We start from the raw sequence: 22,460 nt of genomic DNA, 5'->3' as shown, positions 1-22,460 counted from the left end.
TTCATTTATAATAACAAGATACCCCCTTCTAAACTATTAATACACCTAGACTAAAAATTACACAAATAAACCCAAATAAATCATCATATTATTTACTTTAAAATAAAATTTATTATCTATAAATTTTTTAATAAAAAATTTCCTTAATTAAATACTCTTATGTTTAAAACATTAAAAAGAATGACTAAAGAACATATACATTATTTAAAAACCCATTTTTCTTTCCCAAAAATTGAGAATTTGGAAACAAACAAACCAATTCAAAACTAGTTTTACCGTTCGTTTCCCAACGAATCAGAAAATTAGATTTTAAATTTTATTTCTTTTGACACGTGCACTTTCTGGAACCATTCATATCCAAATGAACAGAGAGATGGTAAAATTCAACGTAGAATAGGTAGTCAGAAATGTTGATTTTTTTACAATTTGCCAACTAACAAACGAGAAAGCAATTGTAACCCTAACTTTAACCTTGACCGCTACGCTTTTTTCCTGAAACGATGGCCGTCAGATTGCTAAACTTTGTTTACGAGATAGTACGGTTCAGCTTTCACGGCAAGCACAGGTATAATATAAGCGTCGAGAAAGCCCGAGTGTAACAAGAAATTAAAAAAGAAAAAATTAAAATTGCAGAGTTTCTAAATTTCTTTTCCTATGCCAACATAACTGTAAACAACTGTACAATAAACAAAAGAATCTCCGTCTAGAGTGCTTTAGGGTTTTGGTACAAGTAAGAATGTGATCAAGTTGCATATGGTTTTGAAAGGTTACTTAGAGGTCGCAGGTTCGATTCACGCCACCCTGAAGGTTTTGGGTTTAACGGTAAGAGGGTTTGCCTCAAGTAGAGGTCACCAGTACGAGCCTCGCTAAGGTTTAAGAGGTGGCTACTGCCTGGCTCGCGGTTTATTCAAATTGTGCGGTTGAGCTTTGTTTGTGAGGCGGAGCTTGAATTCAATGGTTGCTCAGACAGAAGCAACAACTCTGCAGAACAATATTGGGAAATCTGATGAAGCGTTTCGGCCTCTTTATGGTGATGGCAAGGAAACTGTGCTTTCGACGTCTGTGAATGTTAAAGAAGGGTCAAATATTAGCAACGCAGAAGTTGAGAGTCCCAGAAAAGGCGTAATTAGCATCTGCAAGTCCCTCATTGCTGGTGGCGTTGCTGGAGGAGTGTAAGCCGTCGTAGACTTCTTTATTCCGCTTCATTTTCGTCGATTTCTTTAAATTTTTAGATTATTTGAACAGGTCCTCAGTTTGCGATTGTGTTCAATCAATTCATTTATATCCAGAGGGAGCACAGTTGCTTTCTTGAAATTCATTTGTTTTTAATAGACTTTAGGCTCCTTAAATACATAAATGCGTTTCGGAGCTAAATTCTTGTAGGTAGACATCAGCTTCTTTAGTCCATCAAAATATCAAGAATAGATTATTCGGGACAAGAGCTTTAGAAAAGTTTTCTTAAATGCTTTTTAAACCTACTAGCCTGTCCGAGTGTAAATTTTGCTTCGTTTTAAGGTATCATATGGCCAAAGTGATTGAAAATATTTTGTTGTCCTGTGACTGTAAATTTGATTTGATTTCTTCGCTATTTCATAGAATTCAATTTTCTTTCATTCTTGTCAACTGGTTAAAGTAACCCATACTTTAGCTTGATTCATGGCTTTGACGCTCTTCTGTTTGTAAATCTTTTTTGATTTCGTCAACTTTTCTATAAAATTTAATTATGCATTTTTATCAAGTAGTTAAGGTTGCTGAAAATATGTTATAGCGTGTGTCGAATTTTGTAGGCTTTTCAGACTAGTCCTTTTTTCATTTCTTTACTGCTTTACATGATTATTTTTTGCTCTATTTTGTCGAATAGATAAATTCAATGAAAATATTTCATAGTGTGTCTAATAGGCTTCAATGACTTAAGTCATTTTTGGCTGCTTAATTCTTATCAAATAGTTCAGTTGACTGAAAAGATTTTGTTTTCTAAGTACGGGTGCATTTGTTGATGTTTCTTTGATTTAAAGAAACGAAGTTTGTAAAATAAAATTTTCTCCATCAAATTATTAAATTATTTATTGATTTTTTTAAAAAGTTTGTTGTAAACCTGATAAAATGTTATGAATATAATTGCCTTCTTTGTCTGGTGTACATGGAGTGAAGGGACTCTAAGACATTTAAAGAAAAAAAAAAATGGATGACCAAATGACTTCACTTGGATCAGATACCTTTCTTTACTGAGAGATAACCCTACAAGGTCAAAAGCCAGAAAAACAGTGAATGTCCAGTATCTTCTCATCCAACTCCGTAGCTGTCCATTTATTTTTAAAATCCTGAAAAGATAACCAGATTTATCTATTCTTAGGAGTACTTAATGCATCCTTAATCTAAGAAGCTAAGTGATAAAAAATGCTACTCACATTTAACCATATGCAAAAACATTTAATCCACACCTCGTGAATTATGCAAGACATTATTCTCTCGTTTTGGTACCTTTTGCAGAGTGCATTTTTGGAAGATATAACTTTCATTGCCAATTATCAAATGTACAAGATATGCAATAAGTACAATGACATCAGAGAGAGTTCGATGCCCTGACTACAACTACAAATAAATAGTGTACTGGGTTGGTTAAGACTACCAACCGTTGATAACTACCATCAGGAACTAATCTCGTCAATTACAAAACATAACCATAACCATATTTTTTTAGCTGACTACAATATGAACTCTAGTCGACTACATCAACCCCCTCAAAATGAAAGTTGTCTTCTAGATGACAGAGACAAAACTTGGGGCTAGAACACACAACAAAACTGAAGAAAATTTCATTGAGAGGGATGAGAAGACTTCCCTAGATGTATGGAGGACATTGGAGTAGATGCTTGAGAGTGTTGCTGCTGAAGGTGTTGGAGGCATTGGTTGGCCGTCAATTCTCTCTCCCGGGCTGCCTTCACCATATAGGCGGCTTCCATCAACTGCTTCTTGGTCTTCTGTACTCCTTGGTCCTTCTCCAGTAGCTTTCCATTCCTCTCTACCAACTGTCATTCCAGTTCACCAAGCTGGGTGGTCTTATTTGCTAGCTGGTGCTCTTTTTCAGCCACTGCCTTCTCCATTGTGGTAGCTCGGGTGTTCTCTAGGGCTAGTTGCTCCCGAGACTTTTGAAACTGATCTGCCAATGCCTTTTGAGCATGCTCGGCCTGGCGAAGGGCCTTGTCTTGTGACTGGGTGGCTTCCTCCATCGAAGCTGCAAGCCAGCCTATGATAGCAAAGGAAAAGGTCTCGAAAGCACAACTCCATGCCATGTAGCGTTCGCAACACTCGACCATGTTGGCCCTCAATTATTGGTAGTGGAGGATGCCAAGCATCTAGCGTCTCTTGTGTCTCCATGCGTGGCCATCCTCAATAAATGAAACACCTGAAAAAGTCTCCGTGACACTCCACCTGCTTGAAGGCCAAAATGCGCTCGGCTGCATGTGCTACAAGGGGGGTCATGGCCAATATCCAAATCTCAAGCAATGTCCCCTACAATGTCACCTATGGTGTATTCTTATGAATAAAGAGACAGTTTACTTCAAATCAATTGCAAGAGACTTCTTCTTGTCAAGAACACAAAATCCTTAAGAATGCTGATAATAAATACTTGCTAGAATGTTACTGTATCGATTCTGAAACATATGATCAATATGTGATAATACAAGTATTATATAATTTGCAAATAATAACTTGATTGATTGGATGAAATATCTCCGCTGTCTCTGATATAATTTGAGGAATTATGCAATGATAAGATGTTCCAATCTGCAAATATAGAGATCTCTGCTCTTCCTGATGTATTGATGTGAGTTGTGCAATGAACCTCCTCCTGATGATAGCAATAATGCTATATAGTGCTGTGTCTGATTTGGCAATGACAATATGCTGATAATCTTTCTCCTATTGCTTATAGCAATAAGGGGTGATTGCTGTTTCTGATTTGGTCTTGGGAAATATGCAATATGGTTGGTGCTGTCTTTGAATATTACCTTTGAACTATGCAACCTGAATATGCCAAAAGGCTGTAGCTCAAATGAGCAGATCCAATATGGATACAAATAAGAAATAAGGACAAAATCCAATGATGCCTTGGGAATGAGTTCATTCCTCATTAAATATCTTGTGGGATTGAATGGATGCGAACCTTGCTTGGGAATGGACACATCCTTGTCTTAATCGCAACTTGTGATAAGGATTATTTAATCCTTTAGTAATCACCTCTTAACTAATCATTTGCTGATCCTAATGAATAATATAACCTTAATTGTATCCTTGCATATCCTCACGTCTTTTTGATGCTTTTGATTAGTTTATGGAGATCGCATTTGTATGAAAGTGTATTTCAATCATACTTATTGTCCTTGATATGGTTCCTTTCCTTGTATCGTATCTTCTTTATGTTTGCTTGCCTTGATTAGGTGTCATGGTATACATATTCTATAATTGACTTTAATCAATCTACTATCTGGTCTCTACATTTACATAGTGGCTCCTTTTATTATTGATAATAAAGAGTCCAAGTTCATAATTTGTGGCGTGCCTTCATAATGAAGCGATTGTTGACCTTTCTGATTTGTGAAGACATAGAGAACCCGCCCCTTGAAATGGTCTGCTCGATCATCTTCTAGTTTGGGTATTAATTGAATCATAGGCAAAACTCCTTTGATATATTGATGTTGAACACTGCGTTGTCTTCCTTCTCATCATTGGCCATAATGTGTATTCACCGCTGCTTTGTCCATCCATGTTGATGGTTAATCCTTCCCCAACGATGAGTTCGACCATATACTAGTTGTAGTCATTTGTCATTCTTGTCTTGGCTTTAATGAAGTTGCTGTCCATGGTCACAACTTTGACCTTGAGTGAGATCCCTAATATAATCATTATTCCATTAGTAATCTTCAGTTGCTGTACTTCTGCATCTTTATCTTGATGCTTGATAGGAAAATCTTGAAGTCTTATGGATAAGACGATCTTCCCTCAATAAGATCTTGATGCTAGATGGGTTTTAATGCATAGGGTGGGGACATCACATACCTCATTTGTCATTCTTGTCTTGGCTTTAATGAAGTTGCTGTCCATGGTCACAACTTTGACCTTGAGTGAGATCCCTAATATAATCATTATTCCATTAGTAATCTTCAGTTGCTGTACTTCTGCATCGTTATCTTGATGCTTGATAGGAAAATCGTGAAGTCTTATGGATAAGACGATCTTCCCTCAATAAGATCTTGATGCTAGATGGGTTTTAATGTATAGGGTGGGGACATCACATACCTCATTGTATCCATGAATGTGGCCATGCCCTGCAGTTGTTGAATGTATTCCTGGATTGTGTCGACGAGATCATGGGGATTTGGTCAGCCCAGACATAGAATAACCTTGTCCCAATCAGCAGATGATGACTCCTCTTCGCCTCCTGCAGGTGGTTGTGGGACTGTAGGTGGGATTGGCTCTGCGATTGGCTCAAGTGTTGGCTTTGGAAGTAGTTGTGAATGCGAATGCTCACAGTGTACATCCTACATTGGCTGTGGCACACCCTAAGTGGATTCTACCACCGTAGCCATCACTGTTCACTCTATCTTGATATTCTCTGAAAGTTACTCAGGAGACTCGACTAGAGGTGCACCTAGTGGTACTCCCATCATCACTAAGCAAGTGTCAACGGCGTCCTTCGGCTTTGTAGTGCCATCTACGAGAGGGGTGTTGTCTGCTGGAAGTGTGCTGATTGGTATTGAGAGTTCCATCGATGGGGCAACTAGCGGTGGTACATTTGGTGAAGTTGCTGTTGCTAGTGGGACTATTGGTGGTGGTACATTTGGTGAAGGTGTTGCTGCCTGTGGGACTATTGGTGGTCGTACAAGTGGTGAAGGTGTTGCTGCCTATGGGACTACTGGTGGTCGTACAACTAGTGAAGTTGTTGCCGTTGGTGGGACAACTGCCACCGACGGGACTATTGGTGGTGGGATAGCTAGTGCTTGTATGGGAACTGCTGCCAAGGGTGTTATGGTCGTGTCCTCAACAAGAATGGCCTCCTCCACATCTTTCTCCGAGCATGCCTCCACTGTCGTTGAAACTCCCTTTGCAGTCTCGTTGGAAGAAGACAACTCAATTGCCTCCCCTTCGCCACCGCTCTCTGAGTCTTCCCTTTGATTCTGCTTATTCCTAGCCATTTGGGTTGACTCCATGCCACCTGATTGCACTCCCAAGTTGGCCCAGTAGAACATAGTTGTCCATGAAGGATCAAGTTGGCAATCAGCTGCAATCTTCCCCATTCATTTGGGGATACCTGAGTATGAATTGTGTTGAGGAAGAGACTGATCGCGTGCTAAGTCATAGAGAAAGCCTTGTGCTCCAAGCACAAGAACTCTTTGATCCTCTTGGAGAGTAAGCCTACCCTATTGTACACTTTACCAATGTTGAGCCCCACCATGAGATCGATCATCCAGACTGCAATGTCGGATACCCTACTTGCACTTTGTGAGTCTTCTTTTAATCAAGTCCAACACACAATGCTAGTCAGCGCTAGTGATAAAATTCTTTGAGTCTCCAACTATTACTACTGCTCCAAATGCTATCTTGTTCTTCTTTCGTCAGGCCAGTGTGGCATACTCTCTTCAGGAGGGCATCCTGATGTTGCCATGTCATCTTTCCACTTGGTTTGGCAACGAAAGTTCCCCTCGAGAGTATCTCGAATACCCTTGTAAACGCAACAGGTCAAAAGGATATAGTGATCTGACAACCCGTATACTGGATAACATATTTGTGGGAATGCTTGTTGTACTTTATTGTCATGGCTCTCAAATAGGGCTCAAACTCCTGAACATTAAAGAAAGGTAGCTATGCGGCCTTATCTATTTGTGTGTGAGTGCTACCTTGAGAGGATGACCATCTTTTGTGGCTTGCCACTAGGTGCGACACTCGCTGCCACTCAAACTCTCCCAAGGAATGGTGTTGGCTGTAGTAGTATCATCTCCAACTACCTTCTCTGATTGAATGCGGTTCTTGATTCTGTTTCCTTTGCTATTGTTGGTTGCCATGCCTGCAACTTGCAATGCATAGCACCTGTCAGGAATGCCTGCAATATATAATGCTTTCTGAAACTGTTATAATAACTGTTGTTGTGAGATTGAGGCCGTAGCTTGAGAAGTGCATTGGAAAGGATTGGTCATATGGAAGGATGAATTTGCACTTTGAGGCATTGTAGGAACCATACAATATCGTACAGATGGTTCTATACTATGTTAGATGGTGCAATTGTTGTAGGGTGGGTATTGTGGCATTAATGATTACAGGCTGTATGAATTAGAAGGTGCGAGGCCATACTAGGTCACGTGATGGATGCTGTACAATAGAGATGAAACTAGTGAGATTGCACTGTACTAGTTTGCTAGGAAATTGCCGTACCATTTCGTCAAGCAATTATTTTGCTGGTTTGCCAAGCAATTGTTGTACCAATTTGTCAAGAAATTGCCATACTCGTTTGCCAAGAAAATTTTGTACCAATGTGTCTAGAAATTGTTTTACAAGTTTGTCCACAAGAAGTTGTACCGGTTGATGAACACATCGTTGTACCAATCTATGCCATATGCTACTAGTGGAAGGATGTCGTATTAGGGACAAGACTCGTGTGGGAGGAAATAAGGAATGTCGTACGACGAACATAGCACTGTACGGCTTGGGAAGAGCATTGTATGCAATGTAGAACAATCAGTGAGTTTCGTACATAAACAGGTAAAGTCTGTAATGATTTTGTAGTTGCACGATGTCGTACTACCTTTGTAGACTGTATGATGTAGGTGTGAAGTTGTCGTATGCTGGAAGGGTACTTGAATTCGTTTGTTGTATTTGCTAGTGCACTCTGTCATTGAGGTAGAGAGTTTTGCCTAAAGTGTAAAATAAAGAATGGTAGAGTGCCCTTTATAAAATGGCTGAAGGTGATTCGCTTTTTCTAATTTTTTAATATTCATCTTCATATTGTTGACCTTAAATTTTCTCTTTATTTCTCCTTCGAGCTTTATAATATATTTTAATTGGGCCCTCACATTACTTTTTACTTTCGCCACTTCAATAATATTTTCTAACTTGAGTATTTTAATAAAGAATCTCTTCTTCCACATTTTGCCAACATTTGTTCTCTTTAATTTTAATTTTCTCGATTTTAGCACTCCAAAGAAAATTTCCCCCTTCATTGCTCAATTGTTAATTTCCTCACCACTTTTATTATTTCCATCATTTTTAATTTTTTCATGGTTCTTTTTCCCATCTCCTTTAACAATTTATTATATCCCACTTCAACCTTCCTTTTTCTCTTTTCTCCCTTTCCTTGTCTCGCAGAGCCTTCACTTCCAAGGCTTACCTTCATCAACAGGTGTACAACAACCTCTTATAGCAATAATCTTTACAACAAGTGCCCACATATTCTAAATTGAAAATTTTGTCGAGTAGGTGAGCGCGCCCCATACCTTTGTAACTCCTGTCGATATATTGTGCACCTTACTATTGGTACCATGTATCTTCTTCACCATTAAACTCTAGTGGTCCCGCTAGATTTGGCATGACTTGCCAAAGTGAATTTGATGTTGGTAGTGGCGAAGTTTCCATGTTATTCTCGCGACAATATTTGATGATTTCTTCATTATGTCCATCTCGCTCAGATGAACTAGTTATCCGCCTTTATGATGGCTTTTAAACATGGTCTATTCTCTTCCCAATATTCATCAAGATCAATTTCCTCCTTTGGGTAGTCGTAGCTTGGTCCTCCTTACTCTCCCTCTCGACTTCCTCATCTGTCTTATATGTCAAGTATCCTTTGTGCTCATCTTCATATGGTGCAATGAGGCTCTAATAGCCATACATGTTTCGCCATATTGTCGTTGTTCCAAAGAGAGCATTTGTTAAATGTTTATGTATTCTTGGCATAATAATGCTTTCAACATGCTTCCTTACAAGTCTCTCTTTGATCAAATTCTTGTCTCCTCCCTCAGCCTAGTCCTCTTCTAGCACGAATTGTTGCTCTATTATCATTGGATCTTCCTCTAGTGTTTGGTCCCTTCCTACTCTTTGGTCTCCTTTGGTCCAACACGTTGATCTCCATAATAGTTCCTCTTCTCTCTTGGTATACTTTTAGGTTTTGATCTATTGATAGAGTCTCGTATTGGCGTGTCGTCTAGAGTTGCCAACTTAATTGCTCCATTCTTGCCAACTTCTTTAGCTTTATAGGGTCGGGAAGCCTTCAAACTTTGAATTCTCTAGGCTTAATCTTGTTACGACCGTTATATTTCTAAACTAACTGCCCTAGCCGGAAGTTATACTTAAGAAGAGCTTGAATATATTGAAGATCTTGAATGTTCAAATAACATTGAGACTTCTTCTTGTAGATTAGGAGCCCTAGATCATGTTAGAGCTGATAGGTAACTCTACAAGAGCTAGGTATCTCTGTAGTAATTCTTTTACATAGGAGAGAGCTACTACTACACGAGAAAAACTAGAGAAATCGATCCAAAATCTGAATAGGTGCATTAAATCACAAAGTGAAAACTACAAAAAGATATACAACCTTATTTTCCAAGAATAGAAAAATCTATTAGCTTTCTAAGTGCAAGTCTTTTCTTGCTTTCTAAAATTTGGCTTCATTTTATTCAATTTTCTTAATCTTATTTTATTAAAAAGAGTTTTTTGGGAAGAAATGTTGCACAACTAAATATTGAGATTAAAGTAAGGTAATGATAAATGAATGGAGTCTTAATGCTTCCCAGTAAGTTGTTAGACATTAATTTTTAACAAACATAAGGAATATGAATTTGATAGAAAAACTTGAAAGAAAAATGATTTGGAGAAATTCATTAGTGTTTAAAACTAATACTTGAAACGACGACATATAGAGTATTAAATATATCTTTTTCACACATGAAGTTATTGTAGAAGTAGACCATACATGATTAGCCAAGGACCATAATAATTTCCTTGACTACGCACAATGCATATAAAAAGTTTGATGGTTGCCTAGTAGAACGCAATTGTCTACCAACTAACTCCAATAAGTACTTGAAAGTCGACAAACAATTAATACGTAGTCAAACACAACCATATTATAGAAAAATTAAAATTTGTCACAATTATTTTCTATGGTTCTTGTTTGGCAAAATATTATTTATTTTGTATTGTAGAGTAAAATATTATTTTGTTGGGCAAATATTTAGGTGGATCGGACATTCTAGTGGCAGGCATTGTGGAGATCCGTATTGCAAATTTTTTGCATTATTTTGCCTTGGCCTGCAATCCTTAGTCTGGACGGGCCATTATTATCAATGGGTGGGTCATATACTTGCTTGTGGGTTTGTTGGCTAGCGGGTTGTCGGAGACTACATCAGATTTCGACTAGCGCTTGGATCCGACAAATTGTGTTGAGTTTTTTCCTTTGTGCATTGCATTTTTTTAAAGACTTGGTTCTATCTATGTGATTGGTCCACTCATATTGAAGGACAGGCGTGCTATCAGCGTAAAGTATACTCTATCTGCAATTCCACTTGCCTGCGCATTTATATTTCACCAACACCACACGTCCTTGGTTGACGACGCTCATTCTCAGAGATCACCCTTGTTTGGTGTCGGTGCTTATACTAGGTGCTCGACGTGTATTGGTTTGACCGACAGTTCACATCTTGCTTGGCAGTTTTTATTTCTTCATATGAGATCGACTTGTATAATTTCGTGCAGGCCGAGTACTATTTGTTAGGCTTGTCATTATTGCTCTGGTCTTTGATTGCAACATTTATTTGGAGTGATTATTGCATGTAGTCTATTTCTTTCTATCAGCTTTATGGCGTGGACCGATATTGATTACTGTAGTCATAAGCTTCATTGGTCTGACTTCGTATCATTATTGGTGCATTGTTAAATGATTGGATCATAGTTGAAATCTACTCTGCAAACCGCCTGGGCCTTGATTGATTCCCTCCCTGAATTAATAAGCCATGAATCAGTACCACAAAATTGTAGGGGCCTTTTGTTGGGATCTGAGAACATTGAGAGGGGGGGGTGAATCAATGTTCTGTCGGAATCAACAATATTTAACTTTCCAAACCATGCATATATGTACCGGTAAACAAATAAGCATATAACAAGAAGCAAATAAATCATCCACATAAATGAACACCATAACACATAGAATTTATACGTGGAAAACCTCAATGAGGAAAAACCATGGTGGGATTTATAACCCACAATATCAGTTCACTGGCCATATGAAAGGATATTACATAAACCAGGGCTTGCACTTGCAGGAAGGCATACTGCCTAGAGCATACTGCTCATCACTAAAGAGCCTCATTGACTACAAGCTTTCTGCCAAAGTAAATTACTGAAAATGAACTCAAGAATGCATCTGCTATGCCAAATAGAGTTCTGGTTCTGGTTCTGCTTTGTACCAGTTCACAATCTTGAACTATTACCGGTATTACTTCTCCAAGAGTGCTTTCCTAGCTATCTATAGATCATAGCATTATACAATGTTCGCATACAAAAATGATCTCCATACTTATATTTCGCCTCTCACAGTTCTGCTATATGTCTATCTCTATACCATCATAATACCATCTTCTATGTATTAAATTGACCTAGCAGATTGACTTATATACCTATTACATATGATATGCCTTATGTCGGCTTACAATGCATTTACAAAGAATATACAATGTCGGCCTTGACAATAATTACAAAATGATTTACTAAAATAAATCTTTCTTGATGTCGGCTTTCTTGAAGTACTGATGCCGGTGCCGGTGCCGGTGCCGGTGTAACCCGAATGCTTCTAATGCCGGTAACTGCCGATATATGCCTCCTAGTGCTGGTTTGAGACTTCCATCAAGTCTTGTTGCCTTCTATCTGATCTTGTTGCCATCAATGACAACAAAATGAATCCAATGAGTGTCAATTGCCAACAATCTCCCCCGTTGGCATTGATGGCAACACTCATGTGAAAAATGGATTCCCCGTCGGTGTGCTCCCCCTGAGCAACACACTTCAACTAATAACATATTCCTTGATATTTTTCACATATGTACATACTCCCCCTTTGACATTAATGCCAAAGACTAGTGAAAGAATAAAGAATGAAAGAATACAGTTAGAGTCATTCGAGCTTAGTCATCTTCAGAATTTCTGGGTATGCTTTTTGCGGCAACTGAAGATATGTGTCCCAGCTTGATTTGAAAGTGTCCGATACCGATGCAAGTCCACTGAGTAAGTGGGCAAGTGATTCCTTCTTTGGGGTATCTACCGGTGTGGGTTTTGCCAGCATATCCATGCATTCTCTCTTGTGAAAAGCCAAAGATGAGTCTTGGACTCACCAGTCCTCTTAAATTTCTTGCTCTCAGTATTTTATCTTTTTCTTTCTCAAAAGCAAAAACTTGGTTCTCCAAGGACAAAATTTGTCCATCAACAGACGTAATCAGTGTAGTTAACCCATCAAAAGAATTAGCAATGGTAGCCATTTTGTCATATAATTCTTTCAGTCTGTCATTTACATTGGCTGTTAGGCTTCCTATGTTACAACATACTTGGTAAATATTGGTGCATTGTTTCAAACAAACCTCAATAGAGATAAGTTTGTCCTCTATCTTCTTCTCCCTAGTTTCTATAAGCTGATCAAAAGCTGCTCTTTTTGCAGCAGAGAAACTGTCCAAAGCCCGTCGGTCTGCAATCTGTGTCAAGGATTGATAGTTATTTGATATGTGTTATGTTAAAGCTTTGAGCTTACCGGAAGGGCTTGCTCCATCCTCTATCTGACAGTCAGGCATTATTCTGTGTAATACAGAGACCGATTGATCAGTTAACCCTTTGTCTACAGTTCCTTCCTTTAACAATTTCTGAGTGGCCATCATCATTAGTTCTGTTGAACTTAACTCAAAAACTGATTTCTTCTGGACCTGAGAAGTGTCAATTGCCAAAACTCTTGCCGGTGAATCTGTTTTGCCTGCCGGTATGGACTCAGTTGATTTAACCTTGTCCATCTCAACCTCTTTTGCACTGGCGGGTTCGCCACTTGGTGCAGTATCGGTTATTGCCGATGGAGTATTATCCACAGTGTTTCTAGTGCCCTGTACATTCTTTGTGACTGTCGGTTGTGGATGTGTGCCTTTAGTTACAACCGGTTGCGATTGTGTCAAAATTGGAGTAGAATTGCCTAAAATGCCCTTTCCTTTTGATTTGTGAGGAATTGTAGGGGATGTTGCCTTTGCAAATTCTTCCTGAGATGTGAGAAAGTCTGGGTTTTTCTGAAAGAATTTAGTCCACCCCTTACTTGTCTCATTTACCACCTCATTCACTCTACCCAACATAAGACTTATCTGCCGGTTTTTACTACTAAAAATTGTTCTATTAGCAGTATCTATACATTTTTTCATCTCTTCATTATTTATAGTGCCACATTGTTCCAAAAGTGCAACTTCCTTGATTTCCTTATCCCTCTTGATAGAATCAAGTCTCCTAGCTTCAAGTTTATTGTATAGAGATGAAGGTATCTCTTTCAAAATTTCAACTAATGCCTTCTTATAGATATCTATATACAATAAAATAGCTTCCTCTAATTCATTTTGCTCACTCTCTTCAAAATCTTCATAATACTTAGATATATTCTTCAACATTCCATCTTTTGTAACTTCGTCAATGATTTCAGCACAGGTCATTGTTGTCTTACCAGGTCCGGTATCATCACCCTTCTGCTTTTTGCTTGTTGTTGCCGGTGTGACTGGTTTCCTCTTCTGTATAGGCTTCCTTACCGGTGGTGGAGGTGCAGTAGGCTGAGCTGCCTTTCTGACAAGTCTCCTCCTTGGTTCTGCCGTTTGTTGCTCTACCGGTGGTTTTACCACATCCTTCCTTTGTACCCTTCTGAAAGCCAGAGGCTCATTATCCTCAGGGTCAGAGTCAGAAGTGATTGGGGAAATGTGAACTTGTGGCTTCTTCACTTCTTCAGTAGCAACCTCTGCCTGTTTAGATTTGGAACCTAACTAAGTATCTATCTTGTAAATCACATTCTGCACATATGTAGACATTTTGTCAATTTTCTTCTCTCTCCTTTTTCTATTGAAACCTGTTTTCACTTCAAGAGCCTTTTCTCCTATTGTACCGAAGTGCTTTGTCTTGTCATCCAAAGGGGCATCTAACAACATTTTTGCATAAAGCTTGAAAATACTATCATCTACCTCATATCCAAGCTCAATGATCCAGATTTGCTTGGGTTCAACTGCTTCCATGAGTGTGTCGTCAGTTTTCACCATGAAACATATGTCAGTGGAATACTTCTCCACAATGTTCTTAGAGATTCTTTCCCTTTCCCTCATGTTCTCTTGAAATGTCTTGAAGTAACCCCAGAGCTTCTCATCCCTGCCAGTACCAAGACCGGTGATAGCCATTTTGATTTGCATACCTACTGGTATGTCATGAGCCCATTGCTTCTTTCCTAAACCGGGTAGCTCATTCAAGAAATAAAGCATCAAATAGACAATTAAGTTTCCATATCTGAATGTGCCTTTCTTGGTTCCTTTGATCTTTTTAAGGTTTAACATTAACTCACTCCTCATCCATTCACATAAGTCATACTTCACATTATTTCTTAACATTTGATATGCGACATGAATGCATGAACTTGCAACAGAATTCAATCGGTTGGATTGAGTTACCTTGTATCCTATGATCATGCTTGCAAATTTTATGTCGGAGTCGGTGATTGTGCTTATCCTCATTGATCTGTTATCCGGTGTGGAACCGGTGAGTTTTTGAACCTCTGTGTTGGAGATTTTCTTACCAGGTTCTTGTCGAACCCTAGGTAAGCCGGTGACAGCTTGAATAGCTTCCTTTGTGATCATGTAGGGTTTGTCTAACCAAATGAATTCGTTGTGAACCCTGCTCAGGACGTATCTGATCATCTCATCCTTGAATTCCGGTATGTACAGAATACCGGTTACCCTAGATCCTCAATTGCCTTAAATTCTGGTTTAATGTTTCCGATGTCTCCCAGTATCACTGATTGACACATGCTTTTTATGTCTTCGGTGCCTAGATCCTCAAGAGTGCAGTGGATGTATGCCCTCACATCTTCAACATACATTACACCTTCAGGAACCTTAGAAAACACTCCCGCAGAGTCTTCCTTCTTCGCAATTTCAAGAACCTCCTTCAAGACTGGTCTTAACCTATCCTTAACTTTGACGATTGTCGGATTTGCAATAAAAGTTGGAGCGGAAGATCTAGATGCCATTTCGAAAAATACCTGAGTGAATGCCAGTGAAAGAGTGCTTCAGATAACTGCTCGAAATCCTCTCTCAATGCTTTGCTCGCTCTTAGTTCGTCTTTACTTCGCTTTGATTGCTTGAATGCTCGGTGAGTGAAAATGAATTCACTTGGCTTCTTTTATCAGCGAATAAAAACCCTAATTTTTTGTCATTAATGCTTCACCAACAACCGTACGGATGCCGGTTTCACAGTTAAGTGCCGGGGTAACCTTCATCGATGATAAACACAATTCTCCATATTTCTTTCCAGATCTCCTTAGATCTCTTTCCAGGGTAATATGCAAAATTTAGCAGTGACTTTGCCAACCCCTAAGGCTTATGCCTTAGTTATCAGTGGAATTTCCTGCTGGTGGAGGAATACTCTGTTCTACCGGTGGATTTGCCAGTATAGATCCATCTCCAATTTGTTCTTCAGATTTTCTAACCCATCTCTTGGTATGATCTTGTTGTATTTCATCTACCTTCTGCTTCCCTTTCTCATTGTCTTTTTCATTATTAGCCGGTTGAGTCTTGCTTCTGCAATACTTAGCAATATGACCTATTTTGTTGCATGCATAACATGTAACATTGTTCTTTTGAATTGCTTTGACATATCCGGTATTATTATTATTTCTTGACCTACAATGATTAGCAAAATGTCCAAACTTTCCACATGCATGACATTTAACATTCATTTTGCAGTCTTCTGATTTATGACCATATTTCTTGCAGTTTCTGCATTGACCGGGAACAAAATTGTAGTTTTGATTTGCCTTATTTCTACATTGTTTAGCCATATGCCCAAATTTATTGCAAACAAAACATCTACCATTGAATTAATAAGCATTAGATTACCTTACCGGTTTCCTCTGTTTTGATGAGTTCTGCATACCGGTTGACTGATCTTCATTAGCAGTACTGAAGCTTTCACCTTGTACAAATCCAAGTCCTCTAGAATCATCAATCTGTCTTTGTCTTTTTAGTAAGTCATCCAATTGTGCAACACTGATCCTAAACTTTTCTTTATACTCACTTGCAGTAGTCAGATCATCTCTCAGAGTAGTTATTTGCCTTTCAAATTCTTGTTCATTGTTCTGGGAGTGTGCCAAATCAGTTCTCAACAGATTATTCGCATGAGTCAATCTTCCACATTCATCAAACTTGTTCTTCAAAGATAAAGTAAGACTATCTTCCTTCTTTCTGTCCTCAATATCTTTTGATAACCTCATGGTCAGATCTTGCATTTCATTCTTCATGAGCATATTTGCTTGACTTAGTTTCTGACATTGTTCCTTAAGAGCATTCTTCTCCTCATCATCTAGTTGTTGCAAAAGTTCTTTTCTTTTGGCTTGAGCAGATGATAACCTTTCTTGCAGAATAGAAATGAATTCATTTGCAAAATTTAGCTCTTCTTTCAATTTCAAGTTCTTCATCCTTTCAGCATCATAATCCTCAAGAGCCATCTCAAGTTGTTTCTCCATAGCCATGTTCAAAGATTCCGGTTTCAGGATCTTCTTCAAGCTGTTAAACTTCTTTCGAGGTACCAGGCTTTGATACCAATTGTTGGGATCTGAGAACACAGAGAGGGGGGGGTGAATCGGTGTTCTGCCGAAATCAACAATTTTTAACTTTCCAAACCATGCATATATGTACCGGTAAACAAATAAGCATATAATAAGAAGCAAATAAATCATCCACATAAATGAACACCATAACACATAGAATTTATACGTGGAAAACCTCAATGAGAAAAAACCATGGTGGGATTTGTGACCCACAATATTAGTTCACTGGCCATATGAAAGGATATTACATAAACAGAGGCCTGCACTTGCAGGAAGGCATATTGCCTAGAGCATACTGATCATCACTAAAGAGCCTCACTGACTACAAGCTTTCTCCCAAAGTAAATTACTGAAAATGAACTCAATGCATCTGCTATGCCAAATAGAGTTCCGGTTCCAGTTCTGCTCTGTACCGGTTCACAATCATGAACTACTACCGGTAATACTTCTCCTCGAAGAGTGCTTTCCTAGCTATCTATAGATCATAGCATGATACAATGTTTGCATGCGAAACTGATCTCCATACATATATTTCACCTCTCATAGTTCTGCTATATGTCTATTTCTATACCATCATAATACCATCTTCTATGTATTAAATTGACCTAGTAGACTGACTTATATACCTATTACATATGATATGCCTTATGTCGGCTTACAATGCATTTACAAAGAATATACAATGTCGGCCTCGACAATAATTACAAAATGATTTACTAAAATAAATCATTCTTGATGTCGGCTTTCTTGAAGTACTGATGCCGGTGCCGGTGTAGCCTGAATGCTTCTAATGCCGGTAACTGCCGGTATATGCCTCCTAGTGCCGGTTTGAGACTTCCATCAAGGCTTGTTGCCTTCTATCTGGTCTTGTTGCCATCAATGACAACAAAATGAATCCAATGAGTGTCAATTGCCAATGCCTTCCTAACATGCCTTCTTTGAATAGTAGGGCAACTAATCTACCTCCCACTTGATTAATCGGTTCATTAATCTGCCTCATGAAACTGTAGCAAGCTGCTCAAATTTCTTATTTTAGCTTGTAGTAGCTTGGTTGAAGTTCTTGGGCCGACCCTTTTCCTGTGGTTAGGGTTTGCTTGTTTGCTAGATCGACATCTTAATATCTATACCAGTGTAGTTTAATCTCGGACAAGTGTTTTTTCTTGATCAGACAAGCGCATTCCTTGATCCAACAGTTCTTTCAGTAGTAGCGGAGCTTGAAGTTGCGGTTTATTGCTACACGCTATTGATAGGTGTGTCAATTTGCATTTGGCCGAAGGCAAGTATCATCCAGTGGTTTGAGATCCTGTGTGGTTGGGCGATCGGGGTCTCCATTTGTTTGGCTTGCGGACTTATTTTTACATCACCAACCCTCGCTTTATTTGTTTGTGGGTGTATGTTTTCAACGAGCTTGATGATACTTTAGCACAAACCAAGCATTTTGTTTGGCATGGTAGTTTTATAGTTTGTCGGTTAATTGGTATGACGTGTTTATAGGTTTAGTGTTGGCGTAATCTCCTTTATTTCATGTTTGGAGGCCTGGAATTTGCGTTTAAGGCATCCTTGCGAGGTGGCCAATGCGTTATGCAGTTCACATGCTCCTCTGTTAGCTCGCGTTGGGATCTGGTGTGCCTAGGTGTACCTCTTTTTTAACTGGTGGTTTCATTTATAAGTGGCTTGCATTCACTTTTTTGTTGGCAAGCCCTTTGTATTGTCGGTGTGGAAGGAAGCATGGGTAAAGTTTTTTTGGTTCTTGTGTGCGCTTTGGAAGTGGTGCCCAATGCCCAAAGTGCTTAGGAGTGTTTTATATTTTTGCCTCTAAGCAGTTGTGGTCATGTGCGTGACTGAGTGCTAGCCCTTGGGGGGCTTGTTTTGCTCCAAAAGTGCCTAATATAGGGCTTTCTTTTAAAGTGGGGCAATTTTCTCATACAAAGCCTAATTTTTGCAAACGAGACATTGACAAAAAGATGATTTTGTCAACTTTGTAGCGGTACAGGTATTTTTTAGTGATTTTTTTGTTTGATGCTTTTTTTTGCTGTTGAAGTTAGATCTTGCTTGTGTACTTCCAAGCTTGTAACTTTTGGCTCCAGACTTCGATTTTCGTGATTCAAGCGGCATCAGGAAGGTATTAAGGAGAACTTCAGTTCCATTCATGCATTTTTTGCAGATATATTTCCAGAATTTCATATTTTCAGTTTGTTGCTGAATTGCTATTTTTGGATGTATTGTTGTAAATTTGGAAACAAAGTGTCAATTTCTCTTGTACAAAGGTGTAAATCGTTTGTATAGTGGGGGGAATTCTACTGCTCTACAATTGTACTCTTTGATTGTATTATGGATTTGCCAAAAGTTTTACTTCTAACTCCATATAACTATCATGAATGGAAATCACAAATGGAGATTTTGTTGTTGACATTGAAGTTGCCATTGAATAGAATCACATTTGGCCAAGATCGAGAACCCACAAGTGGTACAAAAAGAGGAAATTGTTTGATTGAAGAGATGAAGCTCTTGGTACTCTCATTATGTCAATTTTTCTTGATCTTAGATATCATATTGTATCTTGTAAAAGTCCTAATGAAATTTGGACTACCTTGGAGAGTCTCTTTGGTAAGCCAAATTAGATGAGGAAATTCAAGTTGGAGAATGAAATAACGAGTCTAAATCCTAAATATTTTGACAATATCCAAGACTTCTTCACTAGGCTTTGTTCTCTTTGATTGGAGTTATCTAATTGTGGGGTTACTAAAGAGGATGAATAGTTCATTCTTTCTATTCTCTCCAAGCTAGGTCCTAATTATTTAGTGTTTGTTTCTACATTTTATGTTACTATGGATGCTCTAGTTAGTGCACACAAAATGCCTTCTTTTAATGGATTTGCAACTCAACCCACAAAGGAACAAGCCAAGTTGGCACACATGGGCACATTGAAGTCTCTAAGGTCTCAAGCACTTCTTGCAAGAGATTCTAATCCAAAGGCTTCAAGTGGAAAAGTTAAGACGCAGAACAAGAATCGTAAGTTGTTAGCCCCATTTATAAACGGGTCAAAATTTGAACTTTTTGCGTCAATTATAAAAGTTGGTTAATCATTGAAACCTTTCACAAGTTGATTCTAGTTGTCAAAAGATACTTACACATGTTCCACATGGTTTTTGTTGTCTTCTCTAATCTTTAGATGGTCATAGTTGATTGAATTCATTTTTGGAAGGTATGCCAGTTTGAGGAAGGGTAACTCTTCATTCTAGCTGAAGTTTTGAGAGTGGTCAAATAAGCCTGTTGAGAATCATAAAAACAATTAAATTTGGAGATTTGTAAGGAATGGTGTAAAATACTTTGGTTTGGGTGTTTCTCATAACATTTTGCCTAATGTGGCAATTTTTTTGGCTCAAAACGAGTCTTGGTTTATGAGATTTCAGAACTTTGATTTTTCATGGATCAAGTTGCAAAAACAATTGAACTAGAGGTTTTATCTGACTTAAATGGGGTCATCTTTGTGGGTTTTGGTTGCAGTGGCAATAGTAACAATTTGGCAGTTTCGTGACGAAATTCAATCGGGCAAAAGTTATGCATGTTCTGTCCTTCATCATGTACATACGTAGATTTGACAGACAAAGTTTCCTTGAGATGGGGAAAACTTTAGAAAATGGATATTTTCTTTTGTAGAATATAAACTTTATATCTCAGGGGTTATGAAATGCATTTGAAATTTTGACAGAGAAGACTCCTGCATTTGTTATCAAAGGCTATGGGAACAAATTTAAAATTGGTATTCATTGGCTGTTTCACATATCTAGCAACTCCCTCAGATCATTGATACCAGTTTCGGAATGCCCCCCAAATGCTGATGACATAAGAAAACACTATTGATTGGCGACTTCACATACTTTACTATGTTCCTTTCTCTAGGAATTGATGGAAAAGAAAAAATAACTCTTATCGACAACTCTATGTTTGTTGAGAAGTCATTTTCAAATGTCGATTGGAAGTTAGCAATCACCTTCAAATCACTGACAAAAGGGGTGGAAACTTGTTGGTGCTTTGCTGCAAGTTCACAGCCTGCGGTTAATAATTTCCTATCAATCATCAATGAAGAAGAATTGAAAGAATATTGGCACATTTATAATGATCGATAACATTTCTCCAAAGGTTGATCAAAAGAAAACTAATGTGATTGCTAACAACAAAGCATTTTGGCCTTTTCAGAACTATCAAAAAGTTTATATATTTTATGAAAGTGCCGATAAAGTTATGAATGAACTCATCCACACTGATAACAAGGAATTGATATAATTGAATCGGCCATCTTGTTTAGGTGCCCAAGTGCTTACAAATGTTGATAGCAAAAGTAGTTATAATAACTACCCAAGAACTTACACTGTGGAAGCAAGATAAGGTGAGTGAACTATTTGAAAGACTATTGTCTTGTATATAGCAATTGTTGCTAGATACGCTCATAATAGTTTTGTTGAATAGACTTTAAAAACCATCAAGCAAAGGCAATTGGTGAGCTCTTCATGTGAATTGTGGAAGCATAAATACGAGCGCTGAACCATTCGACAAAAGGCTTACAGAGATGTCTAATGGAATACAAAAGTTATAGGGTTTGGACAACAATTAATGCAAAATGGAGGATAGATTATATGCTTGTAATACCATAAAAATAATCTTCTCTCTCGACCATCAGTACTAAGAAATGGTAGGTAGAGTTGCACGATTGCACAACCCGCCAACCCTCAATCTGCCACAAACTAGCAAAGTAGTACAAGGAGAATGATGGTTACAAACTAAAAATGGAATGTGACTATTGTCAAAATGTCTCAAGGATATTTCACCTCATGAAGTGCAAAAATTGCAAGATTTTAACAAGAAGAATTTATTGGAATGCCTTTAGAAACATCGTAGTAGATGCAATTGGTGAACCTAAAGCCAAATTATTTACCAGCATTTCCATATTGGTGATGAAAGAACAAAGTGTCAACATTTAACAAAGCACAAAGGATTGAGGAACTTTCCCATCTGTCATAGTTGTAATCGCGTTGGTAGACATATTGCAAAGAATAAACAAGGTACATGAACAATTTAATAGAATACCTCAAAGAGATGACATCTTATGGCACAATGATTGTAGCATGTGTAGAAAATAGTTTTGTTGAAAATGTTTCAAAAACTTTCAAGTGAAAGCAATACTCTTGTGTAATCTTGCAGTCGACCAATATGATAGTGATGGAACATTTTATTTGCCAATAAGTTTTGACTTGTCACAACTAGTGGAGAGCTTAGTGCAATTAGAAACATTATGTGAAAGGCTTTAAAATTACGGGGTTTGGCAGAACGATCTCATGTTGAGATTACTTCGTGATGTTTTCATTGAATATGTTGTGGGATACCTGGTCATTAGAGGTTCACATTTAATACCTATGTGACTGAGTCTCTAGTTCTGTTCCTTTGCTATGTACAAGATACTTGTAACAAACCTTCATGCAAAACATGAAGATGTTGGTAATGCATGTCAAGGGCTCAGCAAAATACAAGAGGGAGATAAAATCTCATGGGCTTCATGATTGGCAGATATGCATAGAATGGACGTGTAAAGAAGGCGATA

At 38.2% G+C, this 22,460-nt stretch overlaps 1 protein-coding gene across 2 annotated transcripts in view; it reads left to right on the top strand.

Moving 5' to 3' along the window:
* Positions 1-459: 459 nt before the first annotated feature.
* The window catches only part of LOC131055013 (mitochondrial adenine nucleotide transporter ADNT1), an 89,306-nt gene continuing 67,305 nt past the window's right edge, over positions 460-22,460 (top strand). The window contains exon 1 of one of the 2 annotated variants that reach the window (XM_057989615.2): positions 460-565. In XM_057989615.2, coding sequence (XP_057845598.2) covers positions 501-565 — 65 coding nt within the window. In that variant the 5' untranslated portion in view covers positions 460-500. Of the gene's footprint in view, positions 566-591; positions 1,173-22,460 lie in introns of those variants that run through there. The other variant, XM_057989614.2, reaches the window with a different exon arrangement.

This window comes from Cryptomeria japonica, chromosome 6 (genome assembly GCF_030272615.1).
Source record: "Cryptomeria japonica chromosome 6, Sugi_1.0, whole genome shotgun sequence".
Taxonomy (NCBI): Eukaryota; Viridiplantae; Streptophyta; class Pinopsida; order Cupressales; family Cupressaceae; genus Cryptomeria; species Cryptomeria japonica.
Note: the sequence above shows the minus strand (reverse complement) of the source record. Positions and strands in the feature narration are given on the sequence as shown.